Source organism: Sphaeramia orbicularis, chromosome 13, assembly GCF_902148855.1.
Source record: "Sphaeramia orbicularis chromosome 13, fSphaOr1.1, whole genome shotgun sequence".
Lineage (NCBI taxonomy): Eukaryota > Metazoa > Chordata > Actinopteri > Kurtiformes > Apogonidae > Sphaeramia > Sphaeramia orbicularis.
The window spans coordinates 44686756-44705669 of record NC_043969.1 but is presented as its reverse complement, the minus strand read 5'-3'; the positions used below and the strand labels follow the sequence as shown (position 1 = coordinate 44705669).

Below are 18914 nucleotides of genomic sequence, written 5' to 3'. Positions count from 1 at the left end.
CTCAGTGTTTTGTAAGTTTCAGATTCAGAGTAGACACTAAAGTCCTGTTTTTGGTTTTGAAGTGAAAATATTTTGGAAACACTGTTTAGATGGTAACAATCTGAACCAAAAACGCAAAAGTGGCATTGTGTTCTCACTTTTAATTTTAGACGTGCATTTTGGGGGGAAATCTGCATGCAGACCGACACGCAAAAGTGTGTGAAATGTTCTGTTTATTATTATTTCCTTCTCTCTCTTCTTCATTCTTTCATATCTTATTTCAGGAAATGTTATTGTACTTTTAGAATGTCAGCCCCTTTTATGTATTTGGCTGTAACTATTCAGCCTCCGCATACTTCCCCACATCTGTAATTATCTAACAGTTTTCTTCTAATTTATCAGTACTTCCAAATCTGTGATGTTTTATTATGTTGGTGGTTTGTCCAGGACCAAAGATGGAAATTAGCTTCTCTGCTAAAATCTGGTGCATGCATCTTGTTCTTTGCAACTAATGCCAAGAATACACACTGTCCTGGAACGAAATAAATACAAAAAATGTCAACGCGTCAGATCTGATTATTACAATTATCTGATTAACACAGTTATCGGGGTTTTCTAATCATGTAAACAGGCTCAAGGGTTCCAAGTGTATTTTTCTCATTTTTAGTCCAAATATCTCATCACACTTAAAATAAGACATAATCACCTAAAGAGTAACTTTTCAGTGAGATATAAGAACTTATTTTTAGACAATAGATCTTGAAAATGTTATTTTAAGAAATCTTACCGAGATAATTTTCACTTGTTCCATTGGCAGATTTTTTTGCTTAATTCAATTCAATTTTGCTTAATTCAAGCAAAAAAAAAAAAAATCTACCAATGAAACAAGTGAAAATTATCTTGGTAAGATTTAGATTTTTTCCCGTGTGATAAACAATTATGGCGTACTCTGAGAAATGTCCGTCGGAAGTCTGGACCTTATATGTGCAAATGTCGGGATGTAACTCGTTATAAAATGTAACAAATTAAGCAGGAATTAAAGCAGGTTATAGAAATCCACTCAATTGTTAGCGAAATGAATATAAAGATAGCTTTGCAGCACCTGGAGGGTTCAAATTCAAACTGTATGAACTATTAGGGTCCAAATACACAAATAAATGAACCACAGACTAATAAAAGTGGGTTTAGATAAAGATGACCCATTTAAATACATGTAAAGGCGTCAGATCTGATGAATACAGTTATCAGGTTTTTCTAATCATGTAAACAGGCTCAGTGGTTCAATCATGTCACTGGTCGGTTCATGTTTGGTTCTCGTGTCGCAGACAGAAAAACGACACCAAACACACATTCAGAGAAGATCTGGAGAACATTCAGTCACAGAGGAAGTTTTACAAACTGGAAAAATACATTCAACATCGGCCCAAATGATCGTCCATATTAGTGCAAAACTCACAGTAGATCAGACGACACCAGGGTCAGAGTTTAATTCACTTCTGACAGAACCACAGAAGCAGGAATCACACACACACACACACACACACACACACTCTCACACACACACAGATGTTTAGGTCTCATCTCTCCTCTGAAGTGCACAGATACGTGTCGTCGTCCTCTTCTTCGGAGTAGACGTCCACGGTCTGGGCGACGTCGGGCACCGCTGGGCTGGTCTGGGCGTCGGCCTGAGGAAAAGGAGGAGACGCCACGTCAGCGTTGACTCACTGATGTGTACAGGACGGTGGGTGGGTGGTAGAGCTGCACAATGTATCGTCTGAGCATCGTCATCACAACGTACGTGTGCGCAATAGTCACATCGCAGGTTCTGCAGTGTAGGAGGCAAATGAACTCAGTGTGTTCTCATCTAAGTTCAGCCTGGGTACCTGACACACACTGCACACAGCGATCCACCAATCACAATCGTTCTTCATCAGTTTGCCGAAGCAGACCACGCCCCTGCACATGGAGTGAGTCGCTGGTAACAACATTGAAAAATGAGCAACGAACAAGAGAAAATCACCGAAAACGAAGACTTGGAGCCGAAAAGAAAAGCAACGTCAGTTATCTGGAATTATTTCAGCTACAAGAAGAATGAAACTGAAACGTGTTCTGTCACCACAACGACAGGAAACACAACTCATTTATTCAACCATTTACGTCGGCACCACACAGCTATTATATCCTCCTGAATAGTTTTTCATATCACAATATATATCGCAGGGTTAAAAAAAAAAAAAAAAAAAAAAAAAATCGCAATTTCAGTTTTTTTCCAATATCGTGCAGCCCTAGTGTGTGTGTGTGTGTGTGTGTGTGTGTATTAGGGCTGCACGATTCTTTTGCTTAGAATTGAGATCACGATTCTCTGGCACGATTTTTGTCGCAAAATGTTTCCTGCACCGCTGTCAAGGAAAATGGGTTCTTTTTCCTCTGGTTTGTGTCGTTCATGTCACTCTGCCAGTAGTCTTATGCAGTGTTCGCTGTTTTCTGTTGGTGTGGCTGTGTGTAATGGGGGGGAGGGGTTTGCACGTGCGTGGTTCGGCGGGGGGTGCATGCGTGTGTGTTTCAGCCGGTTACCCGCACGTATGTCGGTTAATGGGGGTACGGGGCGGTGCGGTCCGTTCCCCACAGAAGTGAAAGTGAAACTTTATGTTCATTTACCTTTTTCCTGCACTTATGGTCCTGGTTGCTAAGCGACATCAGCTGATCTGAGAAAGTTTGCAGCGCAAAGAAATTTGGCAGCAGCACAATGGAATATTTTTAATATAAAATTTTTGTCGAGCGCAAGACTTTTGATTCTTGGTTAAAGGCCGAGTCCTCCTCACCCGCAAAGAAAAGAAAAGGAGAAGAAGAACAGCAGCAGAAGTCAGAGAAGTGAAAATGAAAACACACTCGGATCTGGACGACAGAAAACAAGACCGACATGAGATCAACACCGCCGAAAGTGAACCTTAATTGGGCAGAAGTTCAGGTGGGTGACTCCCCACTCCCACTGGGGTTTTCATCCATTTCCCTCTCTTTACCGCAGACGTTCCTCTGCTGTAATTCACTCTTTCTTCACTCACCTGCAGCCGACAGCAGCAGCATGTGTTGTAAAGACGCTTTACCATTGGTTGAGGGAAGAGGTGGAGGCGGTTCTGCGTTTGTGGGCATTTATTTGTGATGCAGCCGTGAAGTAAAAAGCTTAAGAATCGTCCGTGTTTAGAAATGAGATCGCATTCATGTGTGAATAGAGATCGCCATCTTTTAACGATTAATTATGCAGCCCTAGTGTGTGTGTGTGTGTGTGTGTGTGTGTGTGTGTGCGTGTGTGTGTGTGTGTGTGCACTGACCCCCTGCAGCAGCTGCAGTCTCTCCTGGTTCAGCAGGTTGCTCTGTCTCAGCTGGTTCACCGTGTTCTCCAGGCCCAGGAGCTTCTCCAGGTGCCGGCGGTGTCTCTGCTGCAGGACCTTCACCTTCTTCTGCAGCTCCGACACGATGGCCTCCAGCTGACGACGACTCACACTGTTCCTGTGGTAGCTGAGGACGGAACACCAACCGTGAGGAGATACCACTAAGGCATCCACAGATCAAGTGTTTCTACTGATGTTTGAGTCTGGACACAGAACCAGACAGAACCTAAGTCCAGTCCACTGACAAAAACTGAACCTTTAACCCTTTATCGGGCAAATGACTATTTTTTATCATTTCAGAATACAGTGCAAGACAGTTCCAGTGAGGACAGTGAGTCAACAATCTCAGGTCCAATGTGGTCTCCAGGGTCTGTAAGGTCCACCTCTGCATGAACAGTGAGTGGACCTGCTTTGTTCAGTACCATGAAGTAATGGTACTAATGTAAGGAAGGATGTTCAAAGGGATCATGTGGATGTGGACAGGAGGCGGGATCAGCACTGATGTTGGTGTGATGTCCTAAAATACATGTTCCTTTCACCTTATGTGTTTTTCTTGGATTTTTCATATTTACTTCTCAGAATTTTTTTTTGTAAGGAACCAAATATGGTAACTTCATTGACCTTGATTTTCTATATAACATAAAGAAAATTTGAAATTTTTCACAAAAGTAATACAGTCTTGTTCTGTCCTCAACAAAATGAAAAATTACCAAAATAATCAGCAAAACGAACAAAAATTATCAAAATAATTAATAAAATGACCAAAATAATCAACCAACTGAAACACACCAATAACTCACTAAGGCTGAAGTGTTGAATTTCACAGTATTTCTGTGACTGAACCATAAAGGGTTAAACATGAAAACACTGCAGAACCACTGGTCTGGACTTGGACTGTGGGTCACACTGTGTCTGAACCATCAGGGCTGGTCTGGGTCCATGGTCCTCCATGAACCCGGGTCTGGACTCACCAGTGCTCCTCCAGCTGCCGACCCGGACACTCAAAGCCACCGTCCTCCTCTTCCTCCTCCTCCTCCTCCTCCTCTTCCTCTGCATCCACTCTCTTCACCTTCATCTTGAGGGACGTGGGTGAAGGTGGGACATGTTTGGACACGATGGGCAGCGTGGATGTGATGGGCTCGGAGCTCAGGGAAGACGACACCACCGTCTCCGGGGAGAAGACCACCTGCGCTTCACACGGTAACACGTTGGGGATGGTCTCGAAGTAGGCGATGACTCTGGGCCGCTCGTCTGGGTGGGCGGCGGCCAACTCGTCTGCGGTGACATCTTCAGCCGTGGACCCGTGGACCTGCGTTAAAATGGCGGCGGTGATCCCGTCCACCAGCTGGTCCTCCTGTCCTTCAGACATCAGCACCACCTCGTACTCGTCTCCGTCGCTGAAATCCTCCACAGTCTGGAATAAAGTCAACGGGAGCTCCGCCTCCATCCAGCGTCCGTCTGCAGACTAGAGGTGGAGGAAAATATGAGTTCTGTGATATATCACGATATTTAATTTCACGATACTGTGTCGATATTTTTAGGTATTTATTCAAACACAGACATGGCAGAGGTTCATTTTTGTTTTCACCTCTGCCAGGAGGTCTTGTGATCACTTCGCTTTGTGTGTTTGTGTGCGTGCATGTGTGTTTGTGTGTTTTTTTTGTTTGTTAGCAACATAACTCAAAAAGTTATGGATGAATATTCATGAAATTTTAGGAAATGTTGAATGTTTACTCTTATTTCTATATTCACATGGGTATTTTACTCTTTTATTTCTATATTCACATGGGTATTTTACTCTTTTATTTCTATATTCACATGGGTATTTTACTCTTATTTCTTTTTTCACATGGGTATTTTACTCTTTTATTTCTATATTCACATGGGTATTTTACTCTTATTTCTATATTCACATGGGTATTTTACTCTTATTTCTATATTCACATGGGTATTTTACTCTTATTTCTTTTTTCACATGGGTATTTTACTCTTTTATTTCTATATTCACATGGGTATTTTACTCTTATTTCTATATTCACATGGGTATTTTACTCTTTTATTTCTATATTCACATGGGTATTTTACTCTTATTTCTATATTCACATGGGTATTTTACTCTTTTATTTCTATATTCACATGGGTATTTTACTCTTTTATTTCTTTTTTCACATGGGTATTTTACCCTTATTTCTATATTCACATGGGTATTTTACTCTTATTTCTTTTTTCACATGGGTATTTTACTCTTTTATTTCTATATTCACATGGGTATTTTACTCTTATTTCTTTTTTCACATGGGTATTTTACTCTTTTATTTCTATATTCACATGGGTATTTTACTCTTATTTCTATATTCACATGGGTATTTTACTCTTATTTCTATATTCACATGGGTATTTTACTCTTATTTCTTTTTTCACATGGGTATTTTACTCTTTTATTTCTATATTCACATGGGTATTTTACTCTTATTTCTATATTCACATGGGTATTTTACTCTTTTATTTCTATATTCACATGGGTATTTTACTCTTTTATTTCTTTTTTCACATGGGTATTTTACTCTTATTTCTTTTTTCACATGGGTATTTTACTCTTTTATTTCTATATTCACATGGGTATTTTACTCTTTTATTTCTATATTCACATGGGTATTTTACTCTTATTTCTTTTTTCACATGGGTATTTTACTCTTTTATTTCTATATTCACATGGGTATTTTACTCTTATTTCTATATTCACATGGGTATTTTACTCTTATTTCTATATTCACATGGGTATTTTACTCTTTTATTTCTATATTCACATGGGTATTTTACTCTTTTATTTCTATATTCACATGGGTATTTTACTCTTTTATTTCTTTTTTCACATGGGTATTTTACTCTTATTTCTTTTTTCACATGGGTATTTTACTCTTTTATTTCTATATTCACATGGGTATTTTACTCTTTTATTTCTATATTCACATGGGTATTTTACTCTTATTTCTTTTTTCACATGGGTATTTTACTCTTTTATTTCTATATTCACATGGGTATTTTACTCTTATTTCTATATTCACATGGGTATTTTACTCTTATTTCTATATTCACATGGGTATTTTACTCTTATTTCTTTTTTCACATGGGTATTTTACTCTTTTATTTCTATATTCACATGGGTATTTTACTCTTATTTCTATATTCACATGGGTATTTTACTCTTATTTCTATATTCACATGGGTATTTTACTCTTTTATTTCTATATTCACATGGGTATTTTACTCTTTTATTTCTTTTTTCACATGGGTATTTTACTCTTATTTCTTTTTTCACATGGGTATTTTACTCTTTTATTTCTATATTCACATGGGTATTTTACTCTTTTATTTCTATATTCACATGGGTATTTTACTCTTTTATTTCTATATTCACATGGATATTTTACTCTAGTATTGTGATATTGCAGGTCATACATGTAGTTTTTTTTTTTTTTTAATTGCTAACGCTGTTTTGTTAAGTAACGGTTATTTCAAACTTCCTAAAAGCACTTTTTATCGTCTGAAAGAGGCAGATGTTAGTTCAGTTGTTGGAATCCCATAAAAATACTGTTCTGATGTCGGATGACTCAGGGACTGTCCACTATTCATTCTGTTAACAGCCTTTAGAATATGAACATTTGAGCAGGATCTTAAACTGTAATGATTGTCAAATATAATTTTATTTATTTTGTGTTTTTTTGTACAGGTAAAGCTGTATGTTATAATATTTATTTATACAAATCCTGCACTTTAAGTTTTTACACAGGACAGTTTTGTGATTAAAGCATTAAATCGTGTTCTGATCAAATAAAAATGTGTTCAGTATTTGTGCATATTTCTGGTGGAATTACATTTTTCCAAGAAATAATTGTTTAAAGAAAAGAAACAGAAACCAAAAATTTCGCCTTAACAGTATCGTGATCGTGTGGTATCTCCACATTCTTGCCAGTACACACCCCCACTCCTGATGCCTGGACACAGTCGTCCCACTCTGCTGCTTCACTCGGCTCCAGGAGTCCGGTCGGGCTCTGCTCCAACGGGGCCACGGTGACCTCATACAGGTGGAGTGCCGCCGCCGTCCGGTCATGTGACGCTGTTACGCTTTGGTTCCCGTCGGCCCGTAACCGCTTGGCTTTTCTTTCACCGTGTTCAGACGCTTTTCGTTTCTAGAAGGAAAGAGGAACATGAGGATTAGAGTTCAAGTCCATCAGGTCTGATCCGGATCGGCCAGAAAAGAAAAACAGAAAAACAAACAAGTACTGACAATGTTTTAGTACAAAATAGTAAAATTACATCATGAACAGGTTTAGAATTATAAAGTATTCTTTCACAAAATAAATGTGAACCTGAAATTTTTTAGAACAATATTATGTCTCAGTTTTATCGTTTACACATGTGGATTATAACTCAGATCACAGTGGATCTACAAATACACAAAACATTTAGTAACAGGCAGAATATTGATCAAATTACACTTATTTTTCTTTAGAAATGTCAGGTTGTTTAGAGGTCGTTTGCATTTTTATTAAAAGAATACTTTGTAAATGTAAACACTTTCATAATGTGATTTTACTTTTACAATTTTTCACATTAAAACAAAGAGAATAAATTGGATTTATCATTATTTTTATGTTTTTATTTTATTATTTTTTTATTTTACTGGTCCAACCTGCTGCAGATCCTACTGGTCTGTATTTGGACGCTGAACTTAAACCAGTTCAACATCCTCCACTGTTCATTTCTTCAGTGTCATTGTTTTTGTTTCACTTTGGGACCAGTTTGGACCCTTCAATGGGCCAGTTTTGGTCCACAGGCCTTATGTTTGACACCCCTGGCATTAAAACCCATCATCAGGAAATGATATACTTGATGAAGAATGGCAAAACATCTGCCAATTTCAATGGAAAAGTACAAAGTCTCATTTATGGAAAGAATTCTGTTGGAAAAACGTAACTGGTTTTTTTATTACCCCTAGCCATAAGTCACACTACACAAATGGGAATTCACAATGCTGGAGGAATTGTAGCTGCCACATTGCACATCATTTTCACATATTCTGGGAATGCCCAAAAATTAACCATTATTGGAAAGAAATACATAAAGCCATACAAATCATTCTTAATATCTATTTACCTTTTGATTTCAAAACAATGTATTTGGGATGCATTTCTCCAGAGGTCAAAAACATAAACAGATACCTTTTCGGTATATTACTAGCTGCAGGAAAAAAAGCAATAACTAAACGATGGATGACACAAGAAGAACCGACAATAAATAATTGGACAGACATAACCATGGGAATTTATAGGATGGAAAGAATAACCTTCACTGTAAATTTGAAAATGGATGTTTTTGTGCGACACTGGGAGGGATGGGTGAGATATGTGAAGCCTCTGAGATCTGATTCTGCTGAGATGAATGCATAAATATGAACCCCAAATCATCTGAAGGAAATATGTTTTTGTGTTTTTTGTTTATCTTTATTTTTGCATTGATTCTTTACTTTGAGATCTTGTATGACAGGACCATAATGAGCTGCTGTAAATGTTTTTGTTTTGTTTTGTTTTTTTACAACCACTCTCTGGATGTACATAGTTTGTGTTTTTGTTTGTTTTTTCAATGTATGAAAAGAAAATTTTCTTTCAATAAAAAGAGAATTTAAAAAAAAAAAAGAAAGAAAGTGACATACTGTGTGAAAACTATGAAATAAAAACAGTTTTTCATGCAGCTAATCTGATGTTTTCTCACATATTAACATACTCTAATATTAGTTATTACTCACTTTATGAAGATAATATGCAAAAAAAAACCAAAAAACTTTTAGACTAAGAAAACTGTTAATTACAGTCTAATAACAATCACCAACTGATTTACACTCAAACATGTTAGTGCAGATCAGGTTTATCAAGAACAGCAAATTTGCAGTAATTGTCTGAATTACAGTCTATAGGATGATGCACATGCCTCCACTGTGTCGGCTGAAATGCAAATAAAACAAAACCCATGAATATACAAGAGAACAGCTGGAGAAGAACTGTAGTCACCAGTGTGCACGAAAGGGTTAAAGACAAAGGTACAATTTGTGGCATTTGCTTTAAAATGTGAGTGAATGTGAGTCCAGGGTCCGTGTGTTCAGATCCACATGGGTTGGGTCCAGATGAGGCCTTCTCTGGTCCATGTGTTCCGTTGGGTTCTTACCTCTCCCTCCTGGAAAAGCGTGGGCACGGCGTCGTTCTCCAGGTACCGGATCCCCCATCGCACCTTGAAGCTGGACGGTCCAAAATGTTTGTGGCAGATGTACTGGTGTCGAGACGGGGTCCAGTTCTGGCGGCCCATGTTCCTCAGCCACAGCTGCAGCCGGTCCGGGTCGTGGAGGGGGAACCTGGGACACCGAGACCACATGTGGGACCAGATCAGAGACTGTGGATCCAACACCAAACAACTACACAAGAACTGGACCCGAGTCTGAACTGAATCTACTGAGGGATTTTCTGTGACCACATCAGACCTAAACCAGATCAAACAGACCCTGGTGGATTTCCTGGACACCGTGGGTTCAGTCTACGTCACTAAATCTACAGAGAAGCGTTAAATCCAGTTTGTTAAAGCTGAACTCGGAGTCTGTTCTGCGTTCCAGGCGCTTTTATTTCCATAGAAACTGGAGACGCGTCCTGAGCGTCCACAGCCGTCCACCTCCAACCACATCACTCAGGACTCAGGTCAGTTCAGGGTCTGAATCTGAACAGGACCACGGTCTCAGAAACTCAACCAGGTCATGGGTTGGGTTTACTCTGGAGGCTGAGGACCGGTTCTGGAGTCCATCTGAGTCCAGTGGTGGACGTTCATAAACCTGTTAAACCTGTACTTTGTGTCTCTGAACCCGTCCCCGTCCTCAGTCCTGGATTCTGGTTCAGTCTGATCATGAAGCGGTCCTAGAGGATCACATTTAACACAGAAACCTGATCCTGGATCTGTGTTCCATCCAAGGTTCTAATAGTTTTGGATTTTTTATTATAGTTTAGTTTTATTGAGTTTAGAATTTTTTTCTCTAATTAAGTTAGTTTTAATTCATTTTTAGAGCAGGTTTGCTAGTTTTTATTAGCATTTGTTATTTTCTAAATGCTTAGTTTTAGTTTTTTCATGTCTTTTCTCTTCTTCACCGTCGTATTCAAATAAATCCCAGACAGGACTCTGCTGCTTTCTCCCAACTTTAGTCTCATGTTTCCAGGTAGAGTGAGGACCAGAAGACGACTAGAAACGACAAATGACCAGAAGTGACGGACCGTTAAATGTCATATGGTGCCAGCAGCTAAAATTATTCGAGGGAAATAAATCGATTTCATAGCAATCCGATACTGACAAAGATGAAAACGAAGGGACTTTTATCCATAATTTTTATACGTTTTAGTTTTATAAGCACACAATGCAGTTTCAGTTAGTTATCATTTTTTCTTTTAATTATAGTTTTTATTTATTTCAGTTAACAAAAATGTTTTTTACAATACTAGTTTATGTCATTTCGTTAGTTTTCATTAACGATAATAACCTTGGTTCCATCGTGTGAAGGTTAAAATGGAAAAGCATCGACTGTTAAATCTGATGTTTTATCAGGTTCTAAAAACTAAATGTGCTTTTGTCAGAATCCAGATTCAACCAGAATAAACAGAAAACAGAATTAAAGCAAACATTTCAGACCAAAACGTCAAATACGGTTGTGGAAAAAATTATTAGACCATCCTTGTTTTCTTCAATTTCTTGTTCATTTTAATGCCTGGTACAACTAAAGGTACACTTGTTTGGACAAATATAATGATAACAACAAAAATAGCTTGAAAGAGTTTCATTTCAGAGCTGATATCTATCCATGTTCCATGTTTTCTTGATAATAACCAAAATCACTTCAGTTCTTACATCAATATCTATGGCATTGTACTGACAAAAACAGTGCTTTTAGGGATTCCATGTTTTCTTTTCTGTCTGTTTTAGTCACATGATACACACAGGAGTTAGTACTGGATTGCATAACTATTGTTTTTGATGACTTTTGATGGTCTAATCATTTTTTCTGCGACTCTATTAACTGTGACCTCCCTCTGAACATGTCTAGACCTGTTTTATTACATTAGATTTACTGGAATAATCCTGTGTTTGTTAAATGTGACACTGAACATTGATTTTTACCCATAAAAGACATTTAATTCAGATTTTTTTTGTTTTTGGATCTGAATAGAGCAGTGTTTCTCAACAAGTGGGGCGGGCCCCCCCGGGTGGGCGCAAAGGCTTTCCAGGGGGGGCATGGGATCATTCCTAGGTGTTTATTTTTTCTTCAGGTTCGAACATGTAGCAGATGGAACTAATGTTTTAGCGTTGGAGCACCCTGGACTCATTTTAGGGACATACAACAAACAAATCTACTGCCATGGTGATCTGTGACTAGACTAGACCAAGAGTTTAGGTTTGGACAATGGACAAGGACTGGAAAAGAAAAATGTGACATGTTTCTGGTTTTGCACAGTTTGTACAGTTTGCACTTTAATGTTCTGAGATGTGCAATGGAAACAGGCTCATTGCAGCCACTGATATTGTTAAAATGTTCATCTTTGTTACCAAAATGTGTTTATTGTTCTAAAAAAAAAAAAGTACCTTATTGTCATAGTTGTAAGATAATTACACATTTCTTATTTTTATTTTGAAAAAGAATGTCTCAGGGAGCAGTTTTGTTGAGTTCATTTGTATTGTTCAATCAAAAATCTACGTTATTTTTAATTTGCACAACAAATTATTCAAGGAAAAGCAAAAAGTATTCTTACAATATTGATGTTTCTTTCAATAAAAGTAATAATTGCACCACAGGTACAATGTTGCTGGGGTTGAGGGGGGCTTGGAGATTTTTCGTGCTCCAAAGGGGGGCCCGACAGAAAAAGACTGAGAACCACTGGAATAGAGAGACTGAGAAATGAATAAATAGAAATAAATGTTTGAGACTTCTGCTCAGGTCTGTCTGAGTCCATCTCTACTGTGGTTAATGTTTTTGTCCAGTTTCCAGGTTTAATTCTAATCTTATTTAATAAAACCTTCGTGTCAGTTTTTTCTGTTGCTGATTCTCACTCCATGATGAGATCGAGTCAGTCTGTTTTCATGTTCACAGACAAACCATGACTTATGAAGACACTAAACCCAACTCAAATGTGATCTAGATCAATCAGTGGGGGAAGAGACCTGTAAGAGGAAATACCAAAATGAGATCTGTTCAACAAACTCACTATCCTGGAGGGATTTTGTTGGAAAAGTTTGGTCTGCTTCTTTATAAGACCTGTATGAAAAACACTTTTTTTTTGGAGTTCAGTTTTCTTGCTGGAGGGAGTGTGGATCACTGGAGGCAGATCAAGCACATGTATTCTGTTCTTGTCCTGGTATTGTTGGCTTTTGGGGAGAGATGATCTAATTGATGTGTTCAGTTTTTAGTGTTCATTTTGATACGTCATTGGCTACTTTGTTTTTTTGCATTCCCCCAGAGAAATTATGTAAAAGTGACTTATATCTGCTCAGAAAAAAGCCATCAGCAAATATTGGCTAAAATAGGACCCTCCCTCAATCGCCTCGGTGATAAAAATTGTCAGTCACATCCATTTAATGGAAATGATTACCTACAATCTCCGCCTACAACAACACAAGGGTGTAAAGCACAGGTGTCAAACATGCGGCCCAGGGGCCAAAATCGGCCCGCCAAAGGGTCCAATCCGGCCCCTGGGATGAATTTGTGAAATGTAAAAATTACAATGAAGATATTAACAATCGAGGATGTTAGAATAATTTTTGGTCAATTCAATCTAAAGTGGATCAGACCAGTAAAACACTATCGTAATAACCTATAAATAATGAAAACTGCAAATTTTCCTCTTTGGTTTAGTGTTAAAAAAAAGTAAAATTACACAAAGATGTTTACATTTACAGACTAGCCTTTTACAAAAAATGTGAATAACCTGAACAAATATAAACAACCTGAAATGTCTTAAGAGAAATATGCGGAATTTTACCAATATTCTGCCTGTTATTAAATGTTTTGTGTTTTTGTAGATCCACTGTGATCTGTAAGTTGTGATGCACATGTATAAATGATAAGCTGAGGCGTAATATTGTTCAAATTTTACTTATTTTTCTCAAGGATTTTCAGGTTCTTCATATTTGCTCATATTACATTCAAGTACAGTTTGTAGATATAAACATTTTCATTATGGAATTGTACTTTTTTCACTCGAAAACAGAGAAAACTTTGGAGATGACATTATTTCTAAGTTCTTATTCTATTATTTATATTATTTTACTGGTCCAGCCCACTTCATATCATATTAGGCTGTATATGGCCCCTGAACTAAAATGAGTTTGACATCTCTGGTGTAAAGTATTGGAAAAAATTGGACTTTTCATTCAATCTGTGCACAGTAAACAATATGTAAATGTCTGAATATGCCTGTGAGCATTTCTGTGTTTGTTTTGTGCCTTATACTAAAACAATAATTAAAAAAAGGGATTTAGATCAGATTTTGACATTTGATTAAGTGAAATTTGTTTTTGTCCAGTTTCCAGGTTTAATTCTGATCATATTTAATAAAACTTTTGTATCAGTTTTTCTCTGTTGCTGATTCTCACTCCATGATGAGATCAAGTCAGTCTGTTTTCATGTTCACTGACAAATAGTGATGCGACGTTCACGAACGAATCGAATCTTTTGAACGGCTCTTTGAAATAAACGATGGGAACCGAGTCTTTGTAAAGAGCCATTCTATTTTTTTTTTTTTTTTTTTTGCACGTCTCATGGCAGAAGTTAGCAAAAAAAAAAAAAAAACAGCAGTTTGAAGTGTGAGGTGAGCATACTGGAAGAGGTGGAGCTGGAAGACTGGTCGAAACCAGAGAAAAGTTTGAGAGTGAATGAGTGACCACCTGTGAGTAATGAGCCAAAGAAAAAGGAGGAGTATTTGGATGCACTTTTCAGAAAGAAAAGATGGGCATACACACATTTATTGTTCTTGTTTTGAGGAGAATAAAATGTTATTTCATAAGAAAATGTTTTATCTTCTTCTTCATTTTTAGACTACAGACTAGTCCACATAATGAACCGTGATGTTTTTGGTCCAATTCCAGCATTTGCCTAATGTCACCTCTCATGTCATGGATTTAGCCCACACATTTGAACCAACTATTCTTTTTTATGGTAAGATAATATTTACTGCCGCGCCAATTAAACACCTTTAAAATGTAATGTCAATCATCACATGTAGCCTGTTTAGTCATGAAAACACTGGTGTTTCAAAATAATGCAAAAAACATAAAAGAGTCAGTCTTTTATGTTTTTATTATATTTATTCTATTACACTGGGTTACAAAAAAATGTTTTTTGCAAGTTGTCTAGGTTTTTTCAACTGAATTAGGACCATTTTGCACCGCTAAATCCAAAAATGACATCTGTTTTTCTCAATCAGGTCAGGTTTATTTTTGCTAATTTGATTTTGAAAAATTTGATCTTCTCATAAAATTGATTACATTTTTGTGACTTTATCAGTTGATTTTTTTTTTATATAGTTCCCACCCAAAATAGGTTTTAAGAGAAAAAAAAATCATTTTCTAACAGGATGTATTTATTATTTATTATGTATTCACCGCAGATGTAGCAGAATACGTCAGGCTTATTTTTGCAAGATCTTCTAGTCGAAGCCATTTCATTCACCTGTAATATTTAAAAAAAAACCATTAATCATAAATTGGCAAAAGTAAAATCTTCAGAACTCGTTTATTGCAAGAAATATGAAAGAATTTTGTATCATATGATGTGAAAACACTCATAAATGTAAGCAAAAATGTTAAAAAGCCAATATGTAGCATAGTTCAGAAAGTTGACCTGATTGAGTAAAATTAATGTAATTTTTGGATTCAGCACACCAAAATTATCCTAAATCAGCTCAAAAGACTTAAACAATAAATTTGTTGTTGACCAGTGTTATATTATATATATATATATATATATATATATATATATATATATATATTTTTTTTTTTTTTTTTTTTTTTTTTTTTTAATTATTTATTTATTTATTATTTTATGTGTTGTTTTCTTACTTGCTGTTTTTAACCACCTTTTACATGTTTCTTTTATAATGTTTTAAATGTGTTTCTTTTTCCCTGTTGTTGTATTTCAGTGTCCTGTGTGAAGCACCTTGAATTGCCTTGTTGCTGAAAATAAATATACAAATAAAAATATATATATATACAAATAAACTTGCCTTGTCTTTTGAACGGCTCTTTTTAATGAACGGCTCCCATAAAGAGCCAAAAGTCCCATCACTACTGACAAACCATGACTTCTGAAGACACTAAATCCAACTCAAATGTGATTTAGATCAGGTTTGGACATCTGATGGAGTGAAATACTTCAGTGTAAATGTGATGTGGGTTCAGTCTGCACCTGGGTTTGACTCAAAACTAAAACACGAACTCCTGTCGTCAGTCAAACCTGTAGTAGAAAAGCCTGTTTATGTAAATGTAGTGAACTCCTGCAGACTCAGTTTCATCACAGTTACTTTTCTTACTAATCTTAAACCTTCTTACTTGTAAAAGCTCTTCCTGGTCCCGGTCCCAGATCCGGATCCGGACTCGGTCCTGCAGTTCGGGACACAGCAGTATCTGGGCATGTCAACTCGGTGTTGTGGGTCCTGATGTGGTCTACGGGTCCAGGTAGTTCACAACAAGGTGAAACGCGTGTTTTATTTGTCATCGCTCGGCGCATTACTGACGCTAAGGACTGTCAGCTGTTGACAGTGGTGACGTCATATGAGCGCGACGTAGACACGAGGACGAAATGACAAGACTTAAACAAAAATCATTTAATTATTAATAATATTTCTGGAGCAAAGGTATGGCAGTGAGAATACTTTCAAATTTTTTAGTTAGGGAATTAATTCGTTTTCGTGTCAGAAAAAGAAAAACTGTCATTCATAACAGCCGATGAGGCGTTTAGAGCGACTCGGAATTTTGACAACTCTTGAAACAATGACAACTCTTGTAACTTTTCCGTAGCTCTGCACGATTGTTTTTCCATTAACCAAATCTTATTTTACCGTATAATTACTACCAATTCCTTCGTAATATTTTGCATTTTCCTTGAAATATAAGAGTTGGAATATAAAACAGTATAAACACATCTTCCTGTACTCAAGAGTTGTTTTCATGTATCTGTACTTTGCACATATACTCTTCTGACAGTTCTTACCTTTATTTTTACACTATCTGGCCCTAATGACATTTTTAAAACAAGATCCTTACTTTAGTTTGCAGGTTTACTTCCATTGGAAATATTTTTATTATATTAGATTCATTATTCAACGTGGCTCTAATGCTCCTTTAAACAACAAACTATCAGATATGTGTGTATTTATACTTGAATCTGTGTCTCAAACTTAGGATCAGGACCCAAAGACAGTATGGAACTAGACAAAATGAAGCAAAAAAAAAAACACAACAAAAACACTGTAAAAGATATAACAAGAAAAACAGCGGCGACTAAAGTACACAACTAGATAAAAACGAGATAAGATGCAATAAAACAAATAAAACATAACTAATGCGTTGACCCGTGGGGATCCACTGATTCTAGATGTGGTAGTTTTTATGCTGTTGTATATTCGTGCATGTTGTACCACATTTGTCCAGCAGTCACCACCAAAGTGTTCTGGCCATAGCAATGTGATTGTAAGACTATTGTATTCCAAAATAACTATAATCTCCTAAAACATTGGTCCTATCAACTCGCCATTTTCTCTCGTTTGTTCCTTGACCTAAAATACATAAGTATGACAAACTGCAGCAGTCAGCTCTGTACGGATTTTGTGTGAATCCCCAGACACACACACACACACACACACACACACACACAGAGGCCACTAGGCTTTTGTAACATAGATACACGAAATAAAAAAGAAAACTTCACAAAACTATGTAAAAGATGCAACAAAACTGAAAAAACTCAAAGGAGTTGAAATGATTAAAAATGTAAGACAACGAAACAAAAAATGACATGACTGACAGTTTAACGCCAAAGTCAATCAGATTGCAGATCTAAGGGAACTGTTTACATTCACACTAATAATCCGATCAGTATCCGATTTCTGTAGTTATCAGACTATTCCAGTGATCATGTAAACAGGACAATCTGATCTGTTTTATCAGATAATAATAATAATAATAATAATAATAATGGATTGGATTTATATAGCGCCTTTCTAGACACCCAGAGCACTTTACATTGTTCACCCATTATTCATTCGCTCTCACATTCACACTCTGGTGGTGGTAAACTACATCTGTAGCCACAGTTGCCCTGGGGCAGACTGACAGAAGCATGTCTACCAATTTGCGCCTACGGCCCCTCTGACCACCACCGAACATTCATACACTAGTGCGGGTGGTACTGGAGGCAGGGAGGGTGAAGTGTCTTGCCCAAGGACACAACGAACTGACTAGGACAGAGCGGGATTCGAACCGCCAACCCTTCGGTTATTGGGCGACCTGCTCTACCACCTGAGCCTGAGCCACAGCCGCCCCCAAGATAACAGCAGTAATCGGATTATGAGAAATCAGATAAACACACCTGGTTTTCTCCTCAATATTCTGACGTTTTCCTGCACATATACAAGTTAATCTGATTTATTTCATTCTTTTACGTCTGTTCGTGCGTAAACAATTAAAAATCACAGAGAACAGAAGGTATGTAGTCAAACAGGAGCAGAAGACAACAACATCTGAGAGGTCGCAACATGTGAGAGTAAACAATGTTTTATCAAATGTTCTTTTATCTTCCACTGGGTCGCCACAGGGGTGCGTCCTCTCCCCTCTTTTATTTGTGTTGTACACCAATGAGTGTCAAACTCAACACCCGGGGCGGCATGTCCTCAAGTTTGCAGACGACTCAGTGATTGTGTCTCTTCTTAGGGATGATGACCCTGATCACGGCCCTGTAGTGTCTGAATTCACGGACTGGTGGAGCACGTCCTGTTTAAATGTGAATGTGTCTAAAACCAAACAGATGATTGTAGATTTTAGGAAGAATCCTCCAGTCTTCTCTCCTGTCATCATTAATGGACAGGCTGTTGAGGTGGTTCAGCAGGACAAATATCTCGGAATGGTGCTGGACCACAGGCTAACTTTTGAATCTCAGGTGGATGCTGTGTGTAAAAAGGCTCAGCAGAGGATGTATTTTTACTGTAAACTTTGCAGTTTCAAAGTGGATAACACTTTTATGAAAATGTTTTATTCTTGTTTTATTGAGTCTGTGTTGAGCTTTTCTTTTATCAGCTGGTGTGGGCTGCTGACCCTTAAAAATAGGAACAGGTTGCAGGGCATCACTAAAGTGTGCAGAAAAATTGCTGGCACCACACTCACTGACCTGACTGTGTTGGACCAGAGGCGGACTCTGAAGAAGGCTCAGTCAGTCCTGGATGATCCCAGTCATCCCCTTTATGATGAGTTCAG

At 37.4% G+C, this 18914-nt stretch overlaps 1 protein-coding gene across 2 annotated transcripts; it reads right to left on the bottom strand.

Annotated features, from left to right (window-relative positions):
• Positions 1–1078: 1078 nt before the first annotated feature.
• LOC115432277 (THAP domain-containing protein 5-like) lies at positions 1079–16160 on the bottom strand. Of its 2 annotated transcripts, none has more exons than XM_030153173.1 (6): positions 15996–16160; positions 9591–9774; positions 7349–7558; positions 4340–4833; positions 3309–3495; positions 1079–1664 (listed from the first exon to the last, which is right to left on the bottom strand). In XM_030153173.1, the coding sequence occupies exons 1-6, from the start codon at positions 16076–16078 to the stop codon at positions 1557–1559; spliced, it is 1266 nt and encodes a 421-aa protein (XP_030009033.1). In that variant the 5' UTR covers positions 16079–16160; the 3' UTR covers positions 1079–1556. The 2 variants fall into 2 exon arrangements, with proteins under 2 accessions (XP_030009033.1, XP_030009034.1); XM_030153174.1 differs by having other exon boundaries at positions 4340–4828; positions 7356–7558.
• Positions 16161–18914: the final 2754 nt, after the last annotated feature.